At 37.6% G+C, this 27,429-nt stretch overlaps 1 protein-coding gene across 1 annotated transcript; it reads right to left on the bottom strand.

The window, feature by feature from the left end:
• Positions 1 to 1,716: 1,716 nt before the first annotated feature.
• NOP14 (NOP14 nucleolar protein) lies at positions 1,717 to 27,314 on the bottom strand. Its single transcript, XM_052780610.1, has 18 exons — positions 26,823 to 27,314; positions 24,549 to 24,683; positions 22,961 to 23,102; positions 22,251 to 22,396; positions 21,685 to 21,822; positions 20,014 to 20,136; positions 18,658 to 18,789; positions 16,995 to 17,298; positions 15,581 to 15,711; positions 15,251 to 15,336; positions 13,487 to 13,622; positions 11,478 to 11,579; positions 10,526 to 10,679; positions 5,787 to 5,946; positions 4,798 to 4,945; positions 3,737 to 3,855; positions 2,373 to 2,528; positions 1,717 to 2,025 (listed from the first exon to the last, which is right to left on the bottom strand). The coding sequence occupies exons 1-18, from the start codon at positions 27,012 to 27,014 to the stop codon at positions 1,926 to 1,928; spliced, it is 2,604 nt and encodes an 867-aa protein (XP_052636570.1). The 5' UTR covers positions 27,015 to 27,314; the 3' UTR covers positions 1,717 to 1,925.
• Between the last annotated feature and the right edge of the window lie 115 nt (positions 27,315 to 27,429).

Below are 27,429 nucleotides of genomic sequence, written 5' to 3'. Positions count from 1 at the left end.
TGACAGTTTATTTGTGCAAAGGAGAAATATACTGGGACTAAAACCCCAAACTGAAAGTGCTGATTTATAGCATGAAATAGGAAGCTAACTCCTTCCTCATTACTTCAGTCTTAAGTTCTTGGTTTGAACGATATAAAAAGTTTTGGGTTTAAAGATACTTTTTTTTTTTTAAAGAAAAAAATGCATACTGTACCAAATGGAAATACAACAGGAGGTATACTAGTCTTCTGAGATCCCTTTGAAATTTCAGAAGATGGTTTTACTGATTTTTGAAAGGTTAACTGAAAATATGTTTGTTTTCAGAAGCGTGAATGAATTTCAAACACAGAAATCTTACTAATTTTTATGTGATATGAGTATCTCCCCCCACACGTACTTAGTATCCAGCCTATTTTAACACTTAATACAACTGGTTTTGCAAGCCAAAAAAGCTGATGATAATCACACATTACTTGCACTGCTACAATTGCACTAAGATTCAATAAAAGCCCTTTTCTTCAAATAAAGTACTTTTCTCTTTTAAGAAACATACATAGATAAACCTTTAACAAGACTTACCTTACAAAGATAGTCGTCATTAGAGTTTAAACGTAAAGCCTAAGCATTTAAACTCATCCCCTCCTAGTTTTAGTCCTGCTTCCATTACAAGTCTCATTTGAAAAAAAACTAAAACCAAAAACCAAACAAAAAAACAGAACAAAGAAAACATTTTAAGCCACCCTGAAACAACCAGGCCTAACTGTTAAATCAGATTTACTGACAGCATTTAAGTCTTTCTTCATGAACACTAGGTAAGCATTACCACGTCTGAATTACCTATTGGCCAAAACACAGGAGATCAGGTCTAGGAACTGTGTTTGAAAACGGAAGAGGTTTTGGGGGTTTTGTTTGTTTTCATAAAGAACCATGACCATTAGTTCAATCATTATAGGATCTTCTTTATAGTTTGTTCTTTAGAATGAAATTGGAACGTTATTGTAAAAGAGGATTTCATTTTCATAAGTTTTCCAAGAAAACATTACAGTTTTCTTCAATGCCTAACAACTGTCACGGAACTTACCAAATAGGTAGATTACAGTGAATACCTGAATAGTGAACCCAGTTCAAGCTAGCACCTTTAAGTAACTCTGATGCTCTTTGTCTCATTGCAGTGTTTCTTCAGAAATATAGTATTTTAAAAAAAAGAGCATTAGAAGTATTTACTGGCTCTATTTGAAGAGCAGATGTTTTCCAAAGTCATGCTGGGCTGTTATCACTGATTAGACACACATGATAAAGTGGAAGAGAGTTAAGGACTTCACTGCCCACTTAAATCAGACAGTTATGAATAAACTGAGGAACTCTAGTTAAACACCCTAGATTATTAACAATTTCAGAGCTGTGCTCAATTCAAAACTTACTGAAGAGATGAATGAGTGTACAGCTTTAACAAAGGACTTCTACTTGAAAGCCGATTCCATTACTCCACTGAATACATGAATTAATGTCCCAATGCCAGAGACTAATTAAAATGTTACTGCTCAAATTCCAAATATACTACCACTATGAGAGCTGCCTGCAATTATTCAATATTTAAAAAGATAACAAAAAGTTTATGCTGTACAATTTTTTTGTTTCTGTGTAGTTCAAGTTAGACTAACACCCGGTCACACACACACTTAAGAATTCTGATTATTCATTCAAATATTCTCTATTATTAAAATAAACAGAAGTATACCACATACAAAAGTGTTATTTTTATTTTCTTTATGGAAACCTGTGGATTTTTCCAATAAGCAGGTTCACTTTTTCAGACAGATCTGATGATGATGTCTCCTCAAAAGGAATGCATCCAAAGAATGCAATTAAAATCTGTTCAAAAGCTGTAGGATTGGGGTATCTTATATGGCAGTAAAAACAAAGTTTCCTGCTGTAGATAGTCCCAATTAATTCTTCCCTTTTTTCCTTTTCATTGCTTTCCATTCACCTTCCTGTGTAGCAAGACTACCAAGAAGCTCTTTCACTTTTCTTTTTCTGGCTGAATCTCTGTAAAACAGTCAACACAAAATATTTCAGATAGATTGTATTAGGGAAAATAAGTAAGTATATTTAGACAATAATTATTAATATATAAAAAGCCCCCCAACTCTTAAATTTCACCAACACACACTTTAAATAAAAACAATCTGCATATTCTTAAACTAAAGAAATGAAACTGCAAAGTTGAAAACATTTTAAATTATCTCTACTGAAAATGTTTGGTTTTTCCCAATTTGTCCAATTTTATTTATTTTAGTATGGTTGATCATTATTGTCAGTCTTGGCACACAGCAAAGAAATCAACACACAGCAGAACAACTCCCAAACTGCTGCTGAAACAAAGGCTACATTACCTCTCCATGATTTCTGAAAGTTGCGTTCTAGCCAGAAACTGGTTATCTTTCCGAATCTCACGAATGGCTCCTTTAAGCTCACGTTTATGCTTCCGAATCAACTGCTTTCTTTCTTGCTCCTTCTTGCTGCCTCCCTGCTTTCTTCCAAACTCTAAACTGAAATGAGAATGTATGTGTGAGCACAGAACACCTTAACAAAAACAACTTTTTCATGTTTATAAGGAGTGAGTTTTTGTATGAATACTAACTCAGTATTGCAATTCCTGCGTATTATATGATTAACTTGAAAAATAAGGAGCTGCCCAATGAACATACTGGAAAAACACTCACCAGAGTGTATGTCGTCATCATGCAGACAACAAGCAGACAACATTTACACTTCAATCCCCCATATGCAGCCTGCATTTTGAACAAACTGAAAAAGCTAGAGTAGAAGAATGAAAGACATCTGGAGAAAGATGGAATCTCCCAATATATTTTAAGTTTTTGTAGACCTTCTCTGCAGATGAATTCTACAGAAAAAGTCTGATCAGTTACTTGAGGATAAATGCGTACAGCAGAGGAAAGCTGTCCTCTTCAATTACTAGAATAAATAAGGCAGACAATTTATGCCCCTGTAGATAACCAACATGGCTAAATAAGTCAGCAGCCAATATAAAGCAAACTTCCTGAATCAGAATAGTATTATTTACAAAACCAAACTAGTGTTATTAAAATTTAATTCCAAAACAGAATATAAAAATGCACATGGTCATTGCAAACTCTGTAAAAAAGGGGAGAAAAAAACCCTATGTTTTTTGTCATTGCTGCTGTTGGAAGGCAGAAAGCTGCTTGGTTTGGGGAAAGAAAGGAACGGGGCAAGTATATTTAAAGGTACACTTAATCTGACTGATCATTTGTTATGATCTATGATGCGAAGTACAGGAATAGTCTGCCTTATCTTTTGTACTGGTGAAGCATCCCTCAGTACATTCATGATTCATCCTTACCTTCATATAGTTCATATACATATGAACTACTCACTCTTGTTCTTCAGACTTGAGTGCTTGGCAGAGCATTCAGTAAAGCACTTGACTAGATAATAACAACCTCTTTTCATCTTGAAATTTATTAATTTACAACTGATTATATGGGCAAGAGTTGACTTCCAGTGCTATTTTTTCAGCAAAACAATCTTTGCTCTATTCCTTCCTTTTTCTTTCCCTCCTTACCACCCAAATAGCTGGTCCCTTGTGATTTGTGCACAAAGTCTAGCAGAGAAACAGTTATCTGGTTTATGTCCTGTTTTCCAAATCCTTCTAGCTTGCTGAAAATCTTAACGTTTAAATGCACTTTTCCTTTGCATCAAGTGTTGCTTTACTTACACTTTCACAATTTTAGGTGTATACTGCTTCAATGGCACTGGCTTCTTTTTCTCACATATCAGTGGGGTATAGTGTTTTACTTTGTTCTCTAGCTCTTTCAGAGCACTGTGATACCATTCCTGAAAATGCAAATCAAATTAAAACTTTAAAAGCATATCAAAGACACCATAATTCACAAACTACTGTAAATTGAATCAACAGTAATGTTCTCCCTGTAAGTTCTTTTTCTGGGTAAAATCACTGCTATTCATTAGGACATTGCTAACATTGAAATGCTGTAAGCCTTCCAGGCTGGATAATTTTTAAACACTTTTGGAAGTCTATTAAGATGGTATCACAGACAATCAGAAAAGTCTGCAGGTAGTTTCACCTAACAGAGGAAGAGGCAAGACTAAAGCCAATTTAACTCAGACTCTGCCTTTCTGGGTCATTTTAAGAATGATTGTTCATTTTGTTTATTTTGATGGCAAAAAATATAAGCCATTTTGCATCATCTACGTTACAAAATCTTGTTCTCTAAGGATATTTCATGATGCCTCTTTGAGGAGAGGACAATTCTGCTACATTCAGAAGAGACAGATTAAAAATTTGAACTTCATTGCTAGAAAATAAACAACTGCCCTGTTTTAAGTAAGGTAGCTGACCAGGCATTATGTTGTTAGTTTTACTTACACGGTTATAAATACTACCTCATAATTTGGCACACGTATTTGGTTGTACCAAGGTCTTACAGATTCATTACAGAAGTACAAGAGCAACTGGATGACCAGACTACTGTTCTTACAAATTAAGTCACTCGTGGACTGTTACATTATTACAAGCTAAGTGCTAGTCTCTTCAATTAGAGGGGCAAGACAAGATACACAATGAAAAAATATCTTTTCTAAACATTCTCTGCTCTTCTTTGTTTTTTCAACAGAAACATCACTGTGATTTTTGAAGAGCACAGAAGGCAAATACCTGACCCTTGAAAAAATCTCACTGATGCTTATACTTGTTTTTTGTTAGTTTTTATTAATAAAACAAACATATCAATTATTTCATTCCTGAGGAACACATACCTGCATTTTTTCAGGATATTCATTCACTGGCACATGTTGTGCAAGGAGAATTCTGACAGGATGCATTATTTCATGGAACGATGGTAAAGACTCATACAGAGATGCACATTTTTTAATAAGGTCAAAACACAGGGCTAGACATGATAACCTGTTAACGCACAAAAGAATTAACAATTTCACTTGCAAAAACTGTAGTGGATTTTCAAATAAAATGAATCAAATTAATTAAATTTGGAAGTGTTAGCAGCATCTATTATTAAGACTGCTTGACAGAACCAGTTACAAGGCTGTTTCTAGTTGTTAATTCAGACTAAAAATTTCACTCTGCTAAACAAATACCCAGTAAATCCAACAGCAACTAATCTTTATGTCAGTGCACAGAGCACAAGCCAGTATTGTGTCTTTGCCACTTATGTGGAGTAAGAAGTTTTTATACTGGTTCTACAAGTGTTCTGGTATTGGTTCTGAAGTTCTAAAATTTCATTGAAACAGAATTAGTAATTTTGGTTTGGGGTTTTCTTTTTGAACTTCATAACAAAACACTTACTCATCCCTGAAATGTTATAACATAACACATGTGCAAGGTGAAAAATGAGGCTGAACATGGTTAATGAACATGTTTAATTGTGGTCTTTCCTTAACTTCAGTGTTTTATTACTTAAGTGACACTTTCTAACATAGTCTTTGTATGTAAATACAATTATTTGCTTCTGAAGAGATTGACAGTTCAAAGTACTGAGTACCTCCTCTATCTACATCATCCTCGTCAGTTCACAGCTGTACTGAAAAGGAATGGAAGGGCTGAGCACTCCAACAAGCGCCCTGCATAATGTTCTGGCAAAAGATTAGCAATTTCACATGCTGCAGAGTAGCACCATAAAAATAAAGCAGAACAACTCACTACTCCTATTGTTACTCCAAAAGAGCACTGTCATTGAGATTACCCAAAAGATGATATGGTATTTCTTCTGTTCACATTTCCTACGTACCTGATATGATTCATTTCTGTTCTGCTGGTTTCCTTTAATCTAGTCACAGTACTTAATGGCAGATTTTGCTTCTGCCAACTTTCCAGATCCTTCTTATCACACACCAAAAGCAGTTCTAAATTTTTCCCTACTGGTGTAAATGGATGCACTACAGTATAGCCTAAAAAACAAGAACAATAATCATTAAACAAGATCAATTCTAAGCATTCTTTCTGAAGGAAGAAAAACCAACAACTCTTTTTACGTTTTCAATCATACTGCCTTAAAAAATATTTTACCAGCATTAGGTTTGTTTAAAATAAGGGAAAACACCGGAGCATGGGTGCAATCATAGGTAAGTGCTCTAGCCACACTACCCAAGTCACAGAAGGCAAAGGCAGGGACTTGGAGAATGAAGTACTGCCCACCACAGGAGAAGATCAGCTTCAAGGCCGTCTGAGGAACCTGAAGGTGCCCAAGTCCATGGGACTTGATAAGATGCATCTGTGGGTCCTAAGGGAACTGGCAGATTAAGTGGCTAAGGCACTCTCCATCACATTTGAAAAGTCGTAGCACTCCAGTAAAGTTCCCAGTGATTGGAAAAGGGGAAAAATAACCCCCATTTTTAAAAGGGAAGAAAGGAAGACCTGGGGAACTACAGGCCAGTCAGTCTCACCTCTGTGCCCAGCAAGATCATGGAGCAGATCCTCCTGGAAACTATGCTAAGACACACGGAAAACAAAGAGGTGACTGGTGACAGCCACCAGGGCTTCACTAAGGGCAAACTGTGCCTGATAAATTTGGTGGCCTTCTACAACGGGGTTACAGTGTTGGTGGATAAGGGAAGAGCAACTGACGTCATCTACTTGGACTTGTGCAAAGCATTTGACACTGTCCCGCACGACATGCTTGTCTCTATACTGGAGAGATGGATTTGACGGATGGACCACTCGGTGGATAAGGAATTGTCTGGGTGATCACACTCAAAGAGTTGCAGTCAACAGCTCAATGTCCGCATGGAGACCAGTGACGAGTGGGGTCCCTTAGGGGTCCTTACTGGAACCAGCATTATTTAACACCTTTGTTGGCGACACGGACAGTGGGATTGAGTGCACCCCCAGCAAGATTGCCAATGACACCAAGCTGTGTGGTGCAGTCGACATGCTGGAGGGAAGGGATGCCATCCAGAGGGACCTTGACAGGCTTGAGAGGTGGGCCCATACAAAAACTCATGAAGTTCAACAAGGCCAAGTGCAAGGTCCTGCACTTGGGTAGGGGCAATCCCAAGCACAAATACAGGATGGGCAGAGTGAATTGAGAGCAGCCCCACAGAGTAGGACTTGGGGGTATCGGTGGATGAAAAACTGAATATGACCCAGCAACGTGTGCCTGCAGCCCAGAAAGCCAATCACATCCTGGGCTGCATCAAAAGACATGTGACTAGCAGGTCGAGGGAGGTGGTTCTCCCCTTCTACTCTACTCTTGCGAGACCCCACTTGGAGGACTATGTTCAGGTCTGGGACCCTCAACATAAGAAATACATGGCCCTGCTTGAGTCAGTCCAGAGGAAGGCCATGAAGATGATCAGGGGGCTGGAGCACCTCCCATACAAGGACAGGCTGAGAGAGTTGAGGTTGTTCAGCCTGGAGAAGAGAAGGCTCTAGGGAATCCTTACAGCAGTCCTTACTTGAAAGGGTCCTACAGGAAAGATGGGGAGGAACTTTTTTAACAGGGAGCGTAGTGATAGGACAAGGGCTAACGGTTTTAAACTGAAACAGGGTACAGTTAGGTTAGATATTAGGAAGAATCTCTTTACTGTGAGGGTGGTGAGACACTGGAACAGGTTGCCCAGAGAAGTTGTGGATGCCCCAGCCCTGGAAGTGTTCAAGGCCAGGTTGGATGGGGCTTTGAGCAACCTGGTGTAGTGGAAGGTGTCCCTGCCCATGGCAGGGGGGTTGGAACTAGATGATCCATTCTAGGATTCTAAGTATGGGGAGAGAGAAGACATGTTAGGTACATGTCTACCCTGTGGAGAACAGGATGCACAGTTAAACTGTCAGTGAGGATGGAGTATTGGATATGCTTAGGATGGACAGGCAGGAATAGGACTTTCCTATGGAGTTACAAGTAGAAGGCTTTGACCAGAAAGTGGTCAAGCAGCACAGTGAGCTGGAGCAGCAAGAGCCCACAGTTGCAGTACATCACTGAGCCTCTCCTGTAACCTCTCAACACAGGCCCTCAGATGCATACTGTGAAGTCCTCTCCCACTCCAGTTAAGTAGTATTAAAACAAGAACACCATGGAACACAGAATATATACTGGGGCAGGGCATACAGAAAACACTTAAGAATCACTGTGCTTCTGATCATAAGCTGATCTGTGAAATGGTACTTATAGAGCAACATGAAAGAAGCATCTGAGGAATTTCATGGCTAAGGGAGAAAATAATTTGCAGCCTTTGTGCTGGACCTTTTTTTTTTCCTTCGTCTTTGTTTTCCTTACCTCCTGCAAGTTTGCAATGGAACTTACTTCAAAACTTTTTCAAACTGTAAGTTAAGATTATTTACATGCTCTAGAACCTATACAGGGCTCTTTACAGATAGGCCAGAAGACAGTATGTTTAAATAATGATTCATAAAGTTTGAGACTCAAAGTTGTGAGAGATTACAACACACACAGACATATGCAAAATCAGGAACTAAGGTACATGAGTTTTATTATCTGCTTTACTTGTGAGAGGATAGCAGATCTCATTAACAATTCCATTAGCTAAGGCTATCAACAATGACAATTCCTTCCCACTCCCTCCACCTCCAGCTTTTCTCCTTTTTTAAGGTAATAAGTCTCTTATGAAGTTGTAGCGCATATAATTTCTTCATGTCAGAAATTTATGGATCAAGCTCATAAGATGAAAACAGTAAGAGTTCTATTTTCTGATTCTACTTACTGTCAAAATTGAACCCCAAGAAATTTTTTGGTGTGACAGTAGATCAACATTCCAGAGAACTGGATGTGTGCTCATTTTAAAATATTCTGTGTTGACAGCCTAACCATCACATTTATCAGCAATACTTTTGATAACTTCAAAACATCAGTATTGACTGAAAAATTCTTGAAGAGAACACTGTGCCTCTAACATACCTTTTATTGAACTTTTCCTCACTGCTAACAGAAACCAACACCATGCAAATTTAACTAGTGCAAAATCATTAACAGAAATACAAAGGAAATTTAAAAAAATGGTTAACACGTGATCATCAATTACCATTAAATATTTTAAAATAGTTTATCTGATTTTACAGAATCCTATATTTTAACTGCACCAAAAACTTCTGTAGATCAAACACTCCCAAGAGATTACAGAACACAGAAAATACTTTAAGTGCTATGTAACCCACCCACTCCATAACCTCTTCCCACTTCCTTCTAAGAGTTCAACTGTCTGTGTTCTGAGAATCCTGGGCTTAGCTCTGATGCAGCCCAGCTGTGTAACCTTGGCTTACACTTCAGAGGAAACTGCTGAGCCGTGAGAAGCAGCTGGGAGAAAGTCTGTAAGGTACAGCCATACAAAATAATAAAGGTGAAAATGCAGTGCTAAGCTTGTTGAGAAAGGAATCATTCGTAGATCAAAAATTCAAAAGAAAAAAATGCCAGCATGAAAAGGCATAAAAATCCTAAGGGGGGGGGGGGGGGCGGGGGGGAAGCAGGGAGCTGCAAAGCAACCACTCAGTACTACTGAAGATGTACTGGAATACTGCAGCAACAGCAGCTGAACCTTCTTCACCAGACTGATGACTACCTAGAGAACACAGACTCTTCAGGTGTCTTATCAAGAGTGACAAGTGTATTAATATGTAGCCTATAGATCATTAAATCCCAGATGTTTTGTGAGTTTGCCAACAAATAATTGAATTTTTCACTTGAGAATATCCTGCCTGCAGACTCTTCTCACACATGCTAAGTGACACTCAGAGTGACCTGGGCAGAGATACTTACACATGAATTAGTTACTATGCTCTGACAAAGCTCCTCATAAGTGAGTAATTGTCGCTAAACTTGTCAACAAAAAAGCCCCATATCTAGAATAACTTTAAAGCTAGAAATGAATCCAAAAGAAAAAGTTGAAGAAAGAGAAAGACTGGCAAATAAAAATCATTTGCTAGCATATGGATCAAATTGAAAAGATAATTTTATTCTCCCTGTTGTCTATGCAAGTTGCTAAGTTTACACAGTTATGTTACAGCACAGACTAATCCTACTTGTGGGGATAGCTGCCCTCTGTTACACTACAACAAATCTATGTCAAATAAATAAAAAGGAAGAATACCAACTTTGAGATATAATTCTTATTTATCTCAGCAATAAGGCTATTAGCTGAAGAGAGAGGGTATCTGCAGCATTAGCTACTGCCTCACTGTGAAGATACAGGGTACTCATCAGGAATCCATTAGGGACTGAATTTCAGAGCACAGTCCAATCACACAGTCTATTTAGAACAACAATATTGCAAAAATACTGCACTGTGGGTAACATGACTTAATTTCCTTTAATAACTGCAGTTCTTTCCTTCCTGCAAACAACACTAGAGGAGCTAGTTCATAACAAGGTCCCCAAGAATCAAGGTTGTGTACGGCTAACCTAGCAGATGATTTTGGTCTTTTGTTCAAAACAATAAATTCAATGTGAAATATTCTTATTGAAATTTAAAAGATAAATCCTAATACAAAAATTTATTACTCATTTACTCTAAACAAACTCACCTTGGGCCTGTTTTTTGGGTAGAGATATGTGAAGTACTCCAAGAAGAAAATTGATGAGTTCTGGTACAAATCGTCTGGAGAGAGATACATATTCCAGGAACAAACAGCATACAAATAACCCTTTAATAACATCTTGCAATGTTGTGATGCGACACTAAAAGGAGAAAAAAAAGCACAAAATATTAATAATTAAAAGTCTATACATCACAAAAAAGCAGAAATCTCCCCAAAAGCAGATATAATTTAATAACTTGTATACATTTAAAATCTGTAAAATTACACCCTTTGGAATCACATGAAAAACATACTGGTTTTCCCTTGCCCTCACTAAAGAGTATATGCGGATTGAGTAGGAAGTCTGTCAGAACTGGTTTAGCCACTAGAAGGTGCTAAACCACAATCAATAAGTTCTTCAGAAATGAACTAAGGAAATGTACGGCTCAGAGCAACTTGGATATCTGACAGTAATAGAACAACTAGCTCAAGACTTTTGAAACATATAAACAGGATATTTGGACAGAAAAATAAGGACATATTTTAACTGCGCTGCAATGCACTGCATTAGGTACATTTTCAAGGAAAACAAATACTGCCAATTTTCAAGTAAGTGTCTTCAGTAGGAACAAATTCAATATATGGAAGAGAAATCACTAATGAATGATTTCAGACTGTATCAGTCTGTTCAATTAGTCCTACATAATTTGCCATATAAGGAATTCTTGTGTGACAGCTTGAAAAAATGATTAGATATGGTTTTTTGGGTTGTACTATACTCTGCAAGGGTTTCTTCCTCTTCACTTTTTCTTCCAATTACTATCTGTGACTATACCAAACAAAAGCTGCCTTTTCAGTACATTTCCAATATATACATTAAAGCTACACATACATTTGGAGTGCTAGGAAGAAACAAGGAAATGAAGTTATATATTGAGATACAACATCATAGACATACCTTAGTAAGTAGCTGACTCATGTACATAAAAGCAGGTGTTACAACTGGATGCCAGAAGTCAGAAGTTGGAAACAGCAGGGATGTAATTTTCAAATAAATAAGCTGATAGCACATAAAACAGAGTAAGGCAAAATATAGTTAAGACATTATTCCCAGGATCTTGACTTTACACATATGTAACTGATGAATGAGCAACTGCCATGTAGTAGTCTAAAAATACTACAATATAAATAATTTTGAGAAATCTGATATGATACATGACCTATTTGAGACGACTGTTTAAGTTACATGAGAAAATGGAACATGCATTATAGGTCTAACATTGCATTAATTCAACGAGGCAGCTGAAAGAACAACCAAAAAGTAACCATGCCTCCTAACCCCATTTACTCCATAAGAAAACCTGACCCCTTGCAGTCCACCACAATCACATACTCTCACACCTCAAACAAATGAGCAAGTGGCTACACTTGCTGAAAGGTGTCACAGGTCCTCAACACAGACAATTAAGTGACCAGGATCCTCATGCACTAGCATACATCAAAAAATAACAGTTGCAGCCAAAAGAACTAAACAGTGATTAGGTACACTTTTACTAAAGGGGACTTATTAGAAAGCTACAAGTGACCTCCTGTCAAGACCATAAGGATGTTAAACATCAGTTTCGAGGTAATTCTGAAAATTATCTAAGTGGATATTTACACAGTAAGCTAGATGCAAGTAAAGTTTTATTGTTTCAGTTCTTGTTTCTCCCTATGAGGTTTCTGTCGTAAACAAATATTCTCCTGAACTGTTCTGGTTACTAAATACCACAGTACAAATTTCAGGTTAGATTAACTATAGGCACATATAAGGTCTACTAACACAACCAGTCTAAGGAACATTCATTTAAACAAGTGCTTTGAGAATGGGAGAGTGATATAATTCCACCCTAAAAGATAATGATGGCTTGAAACCAGGAAAAGTCCACTGAAGGGAATGGAAGTCAGAAGTGTAATTGGTGTCGTAAGGGTGACAGTGACAAAATAAAAATAGAAGTTAAAATCTCTCTACAATACATTTCCTGCAAAACCCAAAACATCCTGAATAAAGACTCTTCAAAAGAACTCAATATAAATATTTTCCATACTGTAAGAACCAAGTCTTCTAGGCAAATTCTTCAGTCTATTTTCTTTCAATAATCTAATTATTCCATTAGGCAGCACTGCTCCATCAAGCTGGGAGACAGAAAACAAGTAGCTCCCTTTGGATTACTGACTTATGGTTTGTCTTTGAAACTTTTTACTACAATAAACAAATACTCATTTCCCACATGCTCCATTCTTGAATTTCCTAACAGCCATTTACCTAGACACTGAAAAAGGAGTCAGTTCACATTTAGCATGGCCGCTGAAATTTTGAAATATTACTAATATAAGAAGGCAAGGTCAATTCTGAGTCATTAATTTAGCAATTATGATATATAAAGTATATTAAAAAATGCTGTATTTTTATACCCATAATAATATTTCATTGTTACTTTTGTTAAAGTAGGAGATAGTGCTCCATAGAAGTGCACTTTTTTTTAAACATTTGCACTTAACACAATTAAAGAAATCAGGACATAACTGACAATATCACTTCTTCCTAGAACTACCCATTTAAGTTTCATCAGGAAAACAAAGAATGTTCTGCTATGAAAACTGGAGTGGCAATTTTAAGGTATTTTCCTTTTATTAATATCATAGAGTCACACTTCTATTCTGAAGAACATGTCGGGGGTGTGTGTTTGTTTGTTTGTGGTTATTTGTTTGTTTCTTGGGATTTTTTTTGCTGTTGTGGGGGTTTTTGTTACAATTTACCTCCAGAGAGGCAATTTAAAATATTGAGAAACCTAAAAAGTCATATATGCTAATAATTCATTACATACTTTGAAATATAAAATTAAATTTAACGTCATCTCGCATTTACTGGCATTTCTGTACTAATGGAAAGAACGAGAGATTTTCCTAGCAGTATGCATTCGTTACCATGTCTAAACCTGGAAATGTTGCACGGCTTTTGACTTCAATTACTTCTGCCATATCATGTGCAGCGTCTCGAAGGATAAACTTAATGCTGTCACTGGCTGCCTCAGGAAACATCTGGCAAAGATTGTACAATGGCCTATTAACAAGAAATGTAAGTCATAATCAAGTTACACCATTGATGTTAATAAGAACTGATTTTTAAGCACCTGTAGGAAGATTTCTTGTGTTCCATCTACATTATAATAATAACAAATTCCCTGAAACAAGTATATAGATTATTATTGTAATACTTTTAGTTTACAGAGACATGTATTTTTCATTGGGCCTTGTGAGATAATCTTTGATTCAGTGGTTTCTAAATCTTAAATAAAAAACAATTAAAAACTTTTAAATACATTCCCAAATCATCTGCTGTGGTTAAAACATATCCTTCTGATTCTCCTAACTCTACATTTTACTGCACTGAGGTATACCGGCACATACTAGGCAGCCCACTACTCTAAATACTCTTAGGCAATGTTAAACAACATGTGAGGCGGCATGTGGTTAGCAAAAATTGTTACTGAAAACAAGAAAAAAATACCCACAAAGTTAGGTCAGCTTCTGGCCTATGGTTAGTGCCTACAGGGAGATGTAGTCAAGAGTCTGCATGGTCAGAGTTTTCCCAGTATTTTCAGTCAAAAATGTCTGTAGTGATATAATAAATCCCAGTTCTAGAAAACAATCAAAATGTGTTTACACTTTTTTACAAAGCCCCAGCATGTGCGACAGCATCAACGGGTCAGTGCTCTTGCTGACGAACGCAACAGAGCAATTAATGCTAAAGCTGCACATAACAGACTTTTTAAAACTTATTTACTTTAGCATAAAATAAAAAACATATGCTGAAAGCTACATACAAATAACTCACTGAAAGAAAGCTGTCTAGCCTGCAAAGTCAAGATAGGAATCACAGACTAATTTTGGTTGGAAGGGACCTTTGGAAATCATCTGATGCAACCCCCTGCTCAAAGCATGGCTAACTTCAAAGCTGGATCACGTTGCTCATGGCTTTGTCGCGTTTTGTGTATCTTCAAAGGTGGAGATTCCACAGCCTCTCTGGGAAACTTGTTTTAATGTTCAGCACCTCTGCTGTGAAGATTTTTTTTCCTTACATCTAATTGGAATTTCCCGTGTTGCAGCCTGTGTCCATTGACTCTTGTCCTTTGCTGTATACCTCTGAGACAAATTTGGCGCCCTCGTCATTATAACTGCCTGTCAGGTATTTGAAGACAACAATGCTAAATTGACAACTTCCTGCAAAGTGTTTATTTGGAACTTCTGTATGAGCTTACTATAACACTCTTTAATTCCATTTTCATCTAGCCCTGAGTGAATTCTCAGAACAGAAACCCCTGGAAAAAACAAAGTTGCAAAAGGAACTGCACACCATCATTGCAAAGCTTAAAATCCTTAATCAGTAGTCTAAATAGCTTCATATACAGAAGTGTGCATCCATACATGGCATTATTTGTCTACTACCCATGAAAAGCATTTTGCAGTTCAAAAATTACATTCTGAGGTTTTGAAAATGTCTCAGTACAATTAATAGCTCACCAATACATGAAACAAAGTTAAAACACTATAGAGCTGCAGAGTTACCAGTTAGTTGCCTACAATCCCTATAGAACTATTTGAAACAAACAACATGCTAAATGCTTTACCCTAGGTAACTTTTCTCTTTAAATCATAAAGGAGCAAAAGTCCATAGGATTTATTACTTACAGGACTAGTTTGTCAATTGTTCTGAGCTCTGGTAAATCCAGAGTTGCTAACTCCCCAATATACTCCAAAAGAAAGCCAAACAATTTCTGCAAGAAGCATAGTATGTTAAAATTATTAGGATTTTTTCTTCATTGTACATATTCTTAAACAGCACAAAAGAACAGTGATATGGAAGTTAGAAAATGAAGAGTGGTATGTTGATTCTACTGCTACTTACAACATAGAAGCATGTATGTTTTATACTGCTTCCTGAATACTTACTAAAACTCACTCTGGAATTCAAAGTTAATTTTAAACTTAAAACAAAACAAAACAACAAAACCTCCATACTTCCAACTTTGCTTTGTTTCCCACTGCAAGGCTTGGATGATTGCATTTCTGAATTCTCTCCAGTATAGTAAGCTGTTGTTCTATTGTTCTTCCAGCCAATAAAGACTTAAACGTCTCATAGGACTCAGGAACTAGGAAGTAAAAACAAAAATTGACCAGGCAAAAATCTCAAACTTAACATACTTAATTCAAGTGAACATCTAACAAATTTCCCATTTGAAAATGTTATTATTCAGGAAAAAAGATACCATACAGCTTTTAAATAATCAACTTTTAAACACTAATAACCTATCAGCATATATATAACATTATATAGATGAACATAAGTCAGAAAGTAATGTAAATGTTTTCAAGGTATTAACATTCAATCCATCCTGTATTTGTTGCCTAAGCTGTGCACAACTATGTTGACACACACAAAGCAGAACTAAACTTAAGCACACATTCAACCATAAATTTACCATAATGCAATCAGCTCTATGTTCAATTCATACCTAACTAGCTTTTGTATGAAGGATATTAAGAAAAGTAAGAATCTTGCCACTAATAGAAAATAATTAAACAAACAAACAAACAAACCCCAACCTGGCATATATTTAGTCTTTTGCATAAGTCCACATGCTAGAAAACATCCTAACTGGCTATGTTTTTTGAGTTATTTTAATGTGACTGCTTTCTGGTTAACACAAAACCTGAGTGCAATTTAAAAGGCTTTGATGGAAAAATGCAAGCACTGAAGCAAGTTGTTTGAAAGGTTGTTTAATCTTGTGACAGATACTTTTGTTAGAGAAATCTACACCAGGACAATAGTTAGATGCATTATGTACTTAATATTAATGAATGTTTTGTGTACTACTTGAAAATGCGCCTCCTCCTTCCTCCTAGGCACAGACCCAAAAGGAATCAAACTTTGAGTGTCTAACAGTACTGCGATGTTGTGTCACAGGGATTAAACCTCAGAATCCTGCCTCTCCGAGCATGTTCTCTGACAAAAATGTCAGTCCTAACACTAGAGAAAGTAACCTTTTCTCATTTAAGTATAGATAATAGACTACTATTCTGGCTTCCCTTATGCAAAACACTAGAACTTTGGATCCAATGTGTTAGTGGCTTTCAGAAAGGGGTACAGATCTCTTAATTTTTCTCCCCAGTATTTATATTTCAATTCTAAGGCTGCTTGGAGGAGCAGAAACAGCCCTGGCATGAAACAGCCCTGGTTCCCATTGCTCATAGCATGACTAGGGCTGCTCACTAAGAACAGCAGTTACTGACTACTCTTGGAATAGTAGAAGACAACCTTGAAGCAAAACTTCACTGATGAACAAGAATATGTAAGATCTTACAGGGCAGAGGTAGAAGCTGGTTATAAACCCCCTGAAGACAACTGAGATCTCTGGATCAGTCCTTCGCTTACCAGCAAACGTATAGGGAAGCTCTGATTTGGCAGCTTCCATTTTTGGATCTAGTTCCTTCACATTCTGTGATTCATTTTCATTTGTCTTGTGTTTTTTCTGTTCTTTATTCCCTGTAGCTTCTTCTTCACTCTCAAGGTCAGATTCAAGATCAGAGTGGCTATCTGCAGCAACATCCTCTTCATCTTCATTAGCAGATTCTTCCTCACTTTCTTCTTCGTTTTCGTTATCTTCCTTCCCACCTTCCTCCTCTTCTTCCTCCTCATCTTTTTCCTGCTCTTCATTTTCAATATTAATTTTTCCATCCTGTCAGTAGAGAAAATAAGCCAGTTAAAACACCAATAAAGGGACAGCACCTCACACTGATAAAGGGACGGCAGCTTGCAACCATGCAAAGCTATCATTAAATACACATGAACAGGATCTGAGCCTTGCTACACTGACCAAACAGTGAATGGCAGCAGTGCTGGCCAAGAAGGGATACTCTCCTTAGAGAGAACATGCATACAGATATACGAATAGTAGGGTATTTCCAAGGGGCTGTAAGAAACTGGAATAATAGGAGGTAGTATATGAGGACTAAAAGAATCAACACAGAAGTAAAAACTAGTAGCAGATGTTATGAAAAAAAAGATTCAGCATCACTTACAGAAGCATTCTTGGTTAAAAATAATACATTCCTTCTATGTATTAAAACAGCATATCAGATAAATATTTGTTCCCATCCTTATTTTATTAATCATCAGTTTAAACTCACATTCACCATTTGTATTCTCCCCCTCGAGGACAACAGCAGTTCCCTTGCTACTTACATGTGAGAGGATAAGAGGATTAGTATGCACACGTGTGCACCACAGTCAGGGTGACTCACTACACCAGCTTTAAGGTTATATTGCTCTGCTACCTTAATCAAAGCTACTTCATAGGGGAAGGGTTCTTTCAGAAACCCACTCATCCTCAGGCTGAAATTTGGTGGAAGCCATTTCAAATACAGCAGGAATTAAAAAAATTACCAGAAGTGCTAAAGCCCTCTCTTCAGCCCAGCAGGCTAACAGCATAGAAGGCTACTATAATAGCAGGTGTATAGTCAGTAGATCGAGGGAAACAACTATTCCCCTCTACTTGACACTTTTAGGACCACATAGAATACAGCATCCAGTTTTGGGCCTTCAAATACAATGAAGACATCTATAAACTGCAGCAAGTTCAGCAGAAAGCCACCAAGACTGTCAGGGGGCTGGGGCACTTGCCCTGTGAGGAGAGGCAGACCTGGGCTTGTTCAGCCTGGACCAAATAACCACCTTCCAGCACCTACAAGGGCGATCACTGAGAAGGCAGAGCAACACTCTTTGTCACAGTCCATGGCAGGAGAACAAGAAGCAACAGGCCTAAGTTGAAACACGAGATGTTCAGACTGGATACAAAGAGAAACTTTTTCACGGTAAGGACAGTCAGTAGAACAGGCTGCCCAGGGAGATGTGCAGCCTCCATTCTTGGAGATTTTTCAGGAACAGACTAGATAAAGCCCTGAGGAAACTGGTGATTTCATAGTTGACCCTGCTTTGAGCAGGAGGTTGGACTAGAGGTTTCCACAGACGTCACTTCCAAACTGATTTTCCTATCTTCTTTTCAGAACTCTGAAAATTATGAAGTTTTAAACCTTACCTTGTAAGACAATAAATGCCTGTCATCTTTATCCAGGATAAAGCCATCAGCTAGATCATCAGCTGATATGTGGCTGGGTTTCTTTTTATTCACCTGTTCATCTATTCCACGCATTCGACGTAGTCGATCTGCCTGTGTTTTAGAAGAAATACCACAAACAGATGTGAGCCATCTAGATCAATCAGGTAACTACACCAGAATGGAAGATCCCTCAAATACTACAGCTAAGAAAATAAAAGAAAAAAAAAAAAAGTTAACTGGGATTACTCAACAAATTGATGAAAAGAAAAAACAGAAACTTGAGAAATTATGGGCAAAAGCTGATGATACCTTATTTTTTGTGGGGAGTGCAATCCAATAAGAGCACATAGACAACTGGATTAACTTATTTGGAAGGCTTTAAAAGTGGCTTTATAAGAAGCATTATGCTCTCTCATTTTAAAATTTATCTGTCTTGCTTATGAGACAATGTGTCATTACTAGAAAATGTAAGCTTCTAAAGTGTTTTATGATTCTGCAGTGTTTATCTGTGTTTCCCATACATGTAACAAGTTCGTGGTAAACACAACCATATCCTAAGATTTTTTTTTAAGACACACTAAATTTGTAAATAACCTCAATGGGCAATATCTGAACCAATCATTTACCAGAGGATTTCTACCTGGGCAGCCAGATAGACTGTGCATCAAACATGATGACAAGAACAGAAAAGAAAAAAAAAAAAAAAATTCTTCTTTCTGAAGGCTACTGAGCTGTTCTGAGGTAACCTGAAGGTACTGAATCCCTGCAGTCCTAAATGTGTCCCTAGTATACCAAAACAAAAAGAAAAGAAGGGACAGAAACATTTACCACATTATTCAATCTTTCCCTAAGACCCAGAGCTCCATGTAATAGAAAGAGCATTCAACATTTCCCAAGAGAATCCTATTCCTATGCAAAGCAAAGCTATATACATGCTACTGCTGGAAGAGTCTTGCAACACCAGAAGAAAACAATAAATGACTTGCCAGTGTATTAATTCAACTGCTGTGCAACACGATGCTCCCCCTTACTCACTTAGAAACACGTCTCAACTCTGAATAATTTAAAACATTTAAAGGCAAATCGAAGTGATAGCACATTTTTATTGAAGAAAGATCAACTCATTTCATAACCTTCAATAGTCAAGTACTAAGCCTATGTTTTTTGTTGTAATATCAGATTGCAAACAAAACACAAACAGAAGATTTCCTGAATTCACCCTCTGAAGAACTGCAATTTAGTACAGCCACTTTTAATCTAAGGTCATGCAATGAATATAAGCGGTCACTCCCAAAAGACAGGCCACAAAACAATCTAAAGCCATAAATGGTATACCTCCAGCTTCTGGAGTCGCGCCTGCTCCTCTTTTGCCAATTCTTCTTCTGTCTTCATCCTTTCTGAAGGTTTTGCTTTCATCTCAAATCCAAGTTCTCGAACAATCATATCATATTCATCAGGCTAAAGAAATATTTATATAATTGTTTATTATCCTAAGTTTTATTATTCTGCTTTGCAGCCCCCCCTCTGCCAGACTAACAGCTAAGAAATAAGACTTTTAAGATATAAGGAAAAGCCCATTTCCAAAGAAAGCTGCAAGAACATTCAACTGAGTATTAAGACAAGGAATGGAATGAACACTTGAATAGAAATTATCCTGGAATTTCCCCCTCCCCAATTTAAGTTACTTACAACTGAAAAACTTACAAATAGTATCTAAAATAAAAACTGGTTTACTTATTAATTGAAAAACTTTAAAATACTGTTTATTAATAAAATACTATTTTCTCAAAAAGCAGCTAGAATTAATAAATTTATAGTTTACATTTCACTTCATACTGTCAGACATTAGCTAAGTCTTTGTTATCTTAGTTACATAGATGTCTACCTTAAAGAAAAGAAAAAGTGACGCTGATATTCAGTGAGTTTAAGGAGCATACTTAGGAAAACAGTCACTAGCAGAGATTACACTGGACTTGCGAATAGTCTTCTTGATACCTGCTTAAGTCACTAAACCATACAGCTTCTCTAAAATTCAGTTCTAGGAATTTTTCTTCTTACACACGACTAGATAATTTTCTCCAATTCAACGTTAATATTATAGAGCATTACTAATTCACACTTTGCATCCTTGATAATTCTTAAATTGGATCCACACATATGAAGCAAGGGAATCTAATCTTCCTTTTCAGCAAGCTATGATGACAAAATCTTTGTCTAAGATACCACACTACCAACATACTAGAGTATTCAGCATGTTATGAAACATCTTAAAACCAAAAATCAATACACCAGAATATGAACTTTTGATCCAGTATCTTCTGTTTGTTATTTGAGAACAGTTTTAACATAAAACCAGTTCATTATTTCAATCTTTCAAAGACTGAATTCTACTGCTAAAGAATAAATGGAAATTCACAAAGTTCTTGCAACGTAATACAAAATTTCTACAAGAAAAAAAATAGCGCAATGTATTACAATACCTATTCTTAGATTTAAAAGTTCATTTCCCTTAGTAAAAAATATGAATGATAGAAAAAGCTTTGAGACCATAAGATATCTATTCAAAATTTAAATATTTTCATTCACTTTTTGTACAGACAGTACCCAATTTACAACAAGGAAACGTTTGCTGTCAAATAAAAGTTGGTTTATCCAAGGAACGCTGCAGAGGCATTCAAACTAAGTCAATCTTCTCAACAATTTTAGTTCTTCAAGAAAATGTACGTGTCAAAAATAAGCTGTAGCCAACAGTGTTGTTCAACCTGCAACCTCTCTCAGATTTGGTAACTAATGAAAAGCAATAGGCAATTAAAATCAGATAAATCATACAAAACCTTATATTCCTCCAACTAACCAAACTGTCCTAAAACTGTAGCATTCCTTCAATGTGAATAGCAGCCAACATTTTATTTTACAAAGAGATGAACTTTGCCTTATGCTTCAGCCACTACGAGTCAAAACCACAAGTTATTAGAGCAAAAGAAAGCAGTCTAGCCAAAACCTTACCTTGGGTTTTTCTACTTCTTTGTCCTTTCTCTCTGACTTTGGGGTTTTGTGGGCAATAAGGGTTTGGATTTCCTTCCAGTCATTGTCAAGCTTTTCTGTGAGTTCTAATGCACTTTCTCTCCGAGTTTGCCTCTCTTGCTAGAAAAACAAAACAAAAACAAATGCAGCAGTTATGTTCAGATGAACATGACATAACATTTACAGCGTAATACCAAAATGCTGTCTTTAGCAAATGAATAATTTTAAATATTTAACATTTTAAAGGTGTAAACATTCTTTGTGGAAAAAGCAGTATAGAGTTATGCTGAATGGCACATGGGTTGCATACAGAAAACAAGTTAGAAGTCAACAGAAGGGGAGATTTCGGGATATAAAAAACCAGCAGATATTCAAGCATATCCTAAAATGCCTACGAAGTCAGATGGACTTTATTCAAGGAGCTTGCACTCTTCTCCTAGACAGCTATCTCCTTTGTTTTCTATGACACTACTATTTTATTCTGCAAAGACAGAAATTGTGACAGCTGCTTAATCATGCTCATTTATAGTTCAGGGCTAAAAACTCACCTTTTCTTGTTTAGATTTGGCTATCATCTCTTCTATGAGTTCCTTCCTAGATTTAGGTTTTTCCTCCTCTTCATCTTGCTGCCCACTTGATGCTTTTTTACGAAGAAGGCCTCCACCCCCTCCAAAGTGAGCAGCAGTTAATTCAGCTAGAAGAAAAAAAAAAAAAAAGTAGATTGTGAATCCTTTCCAAATCCATACAGAAGTGCTAGAGTGCTGCTGGGACAGTATCTCCCTATTCTTTGAGAATGGGAGCAATTAAAACTATTGAATCAATCATGTGCTATTCCCATCCCTATGGGAATGGCCATACCAAAAGAGATTGATGCTAGACACACAATTTACGCTCACATTTTGTATGAGGTAGGAACGTATTTTTTTTCAATATTTTAACTAGTATTTAGGTGCAGAGGTGCAAGAAAGCAACATGAGAACTCACACTTCAGATTCTGCCCAAAGGGCTCGAAATACAGGTACCTATTGTATGCTGAAAAGCCCATAGATTAAAGAACCTTGCCAGGTAGGTAGTACCAACTTAACATCTGCTAAAATCCAGAGAGCTGTTCTGTGCGTGGTTAAGAAGTAATCAAATCTGGCTTAAACATCCCAATCAATTACATAATTTTCTTTTTCATTAAAAGACAGTACTGAATGAATGATGTACATGTACCAACAATAAAACCAGCAGTGGGATACTAGCTGACATGTCTTACCTGACAGTGTTCCTCTTTCTTCTGTGTCACTGTCACTATCAAGAATATCATTTAGTTTTTCAATTTCTGCCAAAGATTGGCCATAATGAGTCAATTCCTCATCTTCATTAAGATTATAGATATTCTTCTTTCCATAATTTTGCTAAAAATAGTAAAACAAACCAATTAAATAAAAAAAAAATTTTAGTTCCCAGGCAATAGATTGATAAAGCCTGTATTTTTAATGCTAGTTGAGGAGATTCTTATTCCAATATTCTGCTGGAACAGAACACTGGAATGAGAGCACTACCAGACCAATACTTTCATTCAGATACATTAAACCTTAAGCGAGGGAGTATGATGTCTCTTATTCTTATGTACAAATGGAGTAACTCAGAAAAACCAAGGAAGCTTAAGTTTTATCTATGTATCAGTAACATCAATTCTTCCTTACTACATTTCATGCCTAACAAAACAGACTTTAACCTATAAACATTTTAAGTAGAATATGATATTACACTACTCAGTTCTGGATACTGAGTATGATGAGGCAGAAAGAACACTACTGCACATACAACTTACATTACAGAATGACAGCAAGTTACAGAGTTCTTCTAGTCAGCAAATGAAATGGCTGCTGTTCAACAGCTGTACTGGAATCTCAAAGCATACTTGATGGTGGTTGCCTTTTCCTAATTCAATTCCCAAATCATAGTAGTCAAAGCAGTCAAAGAAAATCAAGCAATCAATGAATCTTCTTAAAACTGTCTTTCCTGCATACCAGTGCTCAAAGAAATTTCTGCTTCAAAAAGTTGTCTTGCAAAACCAGAAAGTTTTAATGAAAAATTTTGCATTCCCACAAAAAATTGCTTTTTCATAAAAGTTCCAAACATATAAAATCAAAAGGAAAGCACTACCCTGCAAAACCCTTTTGTGCCGGTTTTGGCTGAGATAGAGTTAATTTTCTTCATAGTAGCTAGTATGGGGCTATGTTTTAGATTTGTGCTGAAAACAGCATTAATCATACAGAGATGTTTCATTATTGCTGAGCAGTCCTTACACAGAGTCAAGGCCTTTTCTGCTTCTCACCCCACCCCACCAGCCAGTAGGCTGGGGGTGCACAAGAAGTTCGGAGGTGACACAGCTGGGACAGCTGACCCCAACTAACCAAAGGGATATTCCAGACCATATGACATCATGCTCAGCATGTAAAGCTGGGGGGGACGTTCAGAGTGATGGCGTTTGTCTTCCTGAGTCACTGTTACGCATGATGGAGCCCTGCTTTCCTGGAGATGGCTGAACACCTGCCTGCTGATGGGAAGTGGTGAATGAATTCCTTGTGTTGCTTTGCTTGCATGCGTGGCTTTTGCTTTACCTACTAAACTGTCTTTATCTCAACCCACAAGTTTTCCCACTTTTACCCTTCTGATTCTCTCCCCCATCCCACTGTGAGGGGAGTGAGCGAGTGGCCATGTGGTGCTTAGCTGCCAGCTGGGGTTAAGCCATGACACCTCTGTCAAGGTGGACACTCCCAACCTAAAAAGTCAAGTGTTTCTTGTGGTTTGGGGTTTTTTTGTTTGATTGTTTGTTTTAAATTCCTATACTTTACCTGTCTTTCCAAAGTGAATCGTCTGATCATCTTTTCCTCTGGACTTATTTTGGTGTTATATTCACCAAAACGTTTATCTTTAAACACATTTGTCTTTTCCCTTTCTTTATATTCCTTCAGTAATGTTTGGGTACGCTAGAAGAAAAAAAAAAAAAAGATCAAATTAAAAAACAAAGATAACAACTACTTTGAAAGCCAAGGCAAAAAAGGCTCCATGGTATCCTGGCAACATAACCTAATTTATCAGAATGAAATGAAAGAGAAGGAAAACAAGAAAAGAGATGGGAAGCTCATACAACATATTCAGAGTCATTAAGTTCTCTTATAAGCTGCCCATATGAAGATAAAATATGATGCACTGTATCCCACCTTTATTTTATCACATATAAAAACTCTGCATTGCCACTGAAGAATTCCAATTTGTCTGAAGCTTAGTATACTAAGAATAACATATTAAAGAAAGCAAAAAAGCCCCAATGTCAGCTGAACCTCTTTTGGTCTTGTCACCTAAGACCTAAAAACCACCCCAAGTGGGTACATACATTTAACTCTCTGCTTTAGTGTTGAGCACAGGGAGATTATGCATCAAAGCAGTAAAAGGAAGTTTAGCAGACCTATATGAGGTAGTATGTGCTGTACTTATGGTACAGGTAAGGAGACAGGTTTACTTTTCAATGTCAGTGAACTAATTAATGATAAGCATTTGATTTACCTTACTATTAAATAAAACTCAAAGACCTTAAAATATGATATTAAACATTCATAAAGTTTTCTAAAATCTGGACAAACAGTAATGAAGACTGAAAGCTAATTTATAATTTCATGCTGAAGATATTATATAGTTTCTAAAGAACGAACATGCTGGCTGTGTTTAGACTGAAAAAAATCCATGTTTATTAAAACATGTTAACTGATTCTTACGGAAAGGTACTGTTGCTATTCATATTACCATGAACTCACAGACTGCTGCACTGAAGGAGAAGGCTGAGTTTCCTACAAGAGGCCTCTGCAGCCTCACTTGAGCAGTCACAGCTTTCAGATGCCGCTGTAACCGACACCAGAACTCAGGTTTAATTTTAATCTACTACTGTGCCAGTTCTACCTTGTATTTACTTCTTGCACAGAACATATAAATTATCATGCAGCTTAAACACTGTGCATGAACTTTAATATCTCTTACTACCTTGGATATGGAAAAGTACTTTTGTTTACCAATTATTTGATGTCCTCTCTCATTGATTACTTTTACTGATAAAAACATATGTAATGCGTCACCTCTTACAATGCATGCAAAATGATAAACTATCCATTTCCTTTTGCTGCACTATTTTTAAAAAGAACTTCTCTTTTCAGTAAGTGCTTTGAATTCTGTTTGACAACAGATTGTATGTAACATGTCAGAGAGAATCTCAGGGACAAACTTTCAAATTATGCTTTTCTCAGCTTTAACAGAATCTAGAGGTTTTAACTTGTTTCCTGATTTGTTTGAAGGGATAGATCATAAAAAATTCCAGCGCTTCATTCAAGGATAGGGTAGGTTGCTGGAATCCCAGGTGCACAGAACAACACAATGTTCTCCCTTATGCATTACAGGTTTTGGTCAGGTAGCTAGTGATGTTAGTAGAGGAAGAAAAAGAGGCAATTTTAAAACAGTGTAAGGATAGAAAGATTTACTCTCCTTAAGTTGTATGGTCATTCTTATGAGAGCAATGAGGACAGATCATTATTTTGCATCCCAACATACTTCTACAATGTAACTATTTAACCAGTGCACAAAAAGCCATCTGCATGCTTTCCAAATCAATGGCAGTTTCTTTGTATCTACACATTTCTCACTGCATTCAGCCCTTAGTGCCTGTTCAAGCTTTCACTATTGCAGCAACGTTGCACGATTATCAAGAAGCTTAACATCCTGCAGCAACCAAAACTGACCAACATAATGAACACTTGTAACCACCTGCACTCTGGTCCAGTATTTGCTTTCTGACAACATGTGCCGTTGTATTCCGGACCTAGGTAATTTGAAAAGGGAATATTCTCACACATGTGATAAAGGAGACTTGCACTACTGAACCCTGTGCATTGCAATGGAGGGAAACATTTTCAGCAGACTTTTCATCATCATCTAAGCAATGCGAGGTGACCAGCCACTCCTCCTGTGCGCGATGGAAGTAGTCTCCTCTCTCACCTGAGATGGCTCCATGCTTACCACCTCTCTACCACAACTACATCTACAGATGCCATCCTTCCTCCGAACTCTCAATGTCCTCTTACCTTCTTGATGGCCTTGGACCGTGAGACACCAGGCAGCCCCACATCATTCTTGGTCTTCCTCCCCAAGATGTTAAACTTCTGCCTGTTGACCTTCACCTCAAAGGGGTTGCTCTTGACCATGGCCATAGCTAACTTCACAGGGCCCTTGGAGGGCACCGAGACCTTTCGCTTCCGCTTAGCTGCCTTCCCCATTTTTGGTTTGGCTGCCTGCGTGGACGCGTGTGGGGACGGAGAGGCTCAGTACTCACTCAGCGTGCGGGGGCCAGGGCTGGAGGTGCAAACAGGGCGAACAAAATGGCGCCCAGGGAGGGGGACAAACCCGCCCGAAGTACCCCTCGGGCCTGACCACTGCCCTCCGACCGGTGCCAAGTCGCCCGAGAGCTGCCCCCGAACCCCGTGAGAGCCGGCGGGGGGGGGGTGCAGAGGAGGGAGCGGAGCGGTAACGCCGCTCCCCCAAAACCGGCGTGCCCCGGCACTACCACACGCGCATCGGTAGCCGCGCACCTCTCGCGAGAGCTTCGGCCAACGATCGCGAGATTTGCCGCTCCTCTCCCCTCCGGCTTTGGGACGAGCCGGGGGGGAGGCCGGGAAAGGTGTCGCGCACTAC

Source organism: Harpia harpyja, chromosome 2, assembly GCF_026419915.1.
Source record: "Harpia harpyja isolate bHarHar1 chromosome 2, bHarHar1 primary haplotype, whole genome shotgun sequence".
In the NCBI taxonomy this organism is placed as follows: Eukaryota; Metazoa; Chordata; class Aves; order Accipitriformes; family Accipitridae; genus Harpia; species Harpia harpyja.
The sequence above is the reverse complement of the archived record's forward strand: the minus strand, read 5'-3'. Positions and strand labels throughout refer to the sequence as shown.

Excerpts from the sequence above, each read along its gene's own strand:
- NOP14 (XM_052780610.1), bottom strand. The coding sequence starts at position 27,014 with ATGGGGAAGGCAGCTAAGCGGAAGCGAAAGGTCTCGGTGCCCTCCAAG. Across the intron at positions 24,684-26,822 it reads GGTCCAAGGCCATCAAGAAG|CGTACCCAAACATTACTGAA; the intron begins GTAAGAGGACAT and ends TTTTTCTTCTAG. Across the intron at positions 21,823-22,250 it reads CCAAATCTAAACAAGAAAAG|CAAGAGAGGCAAACTCGGAG; the intron begins GTGAGTTTTTAG and ends TTGTTTTTCTAG.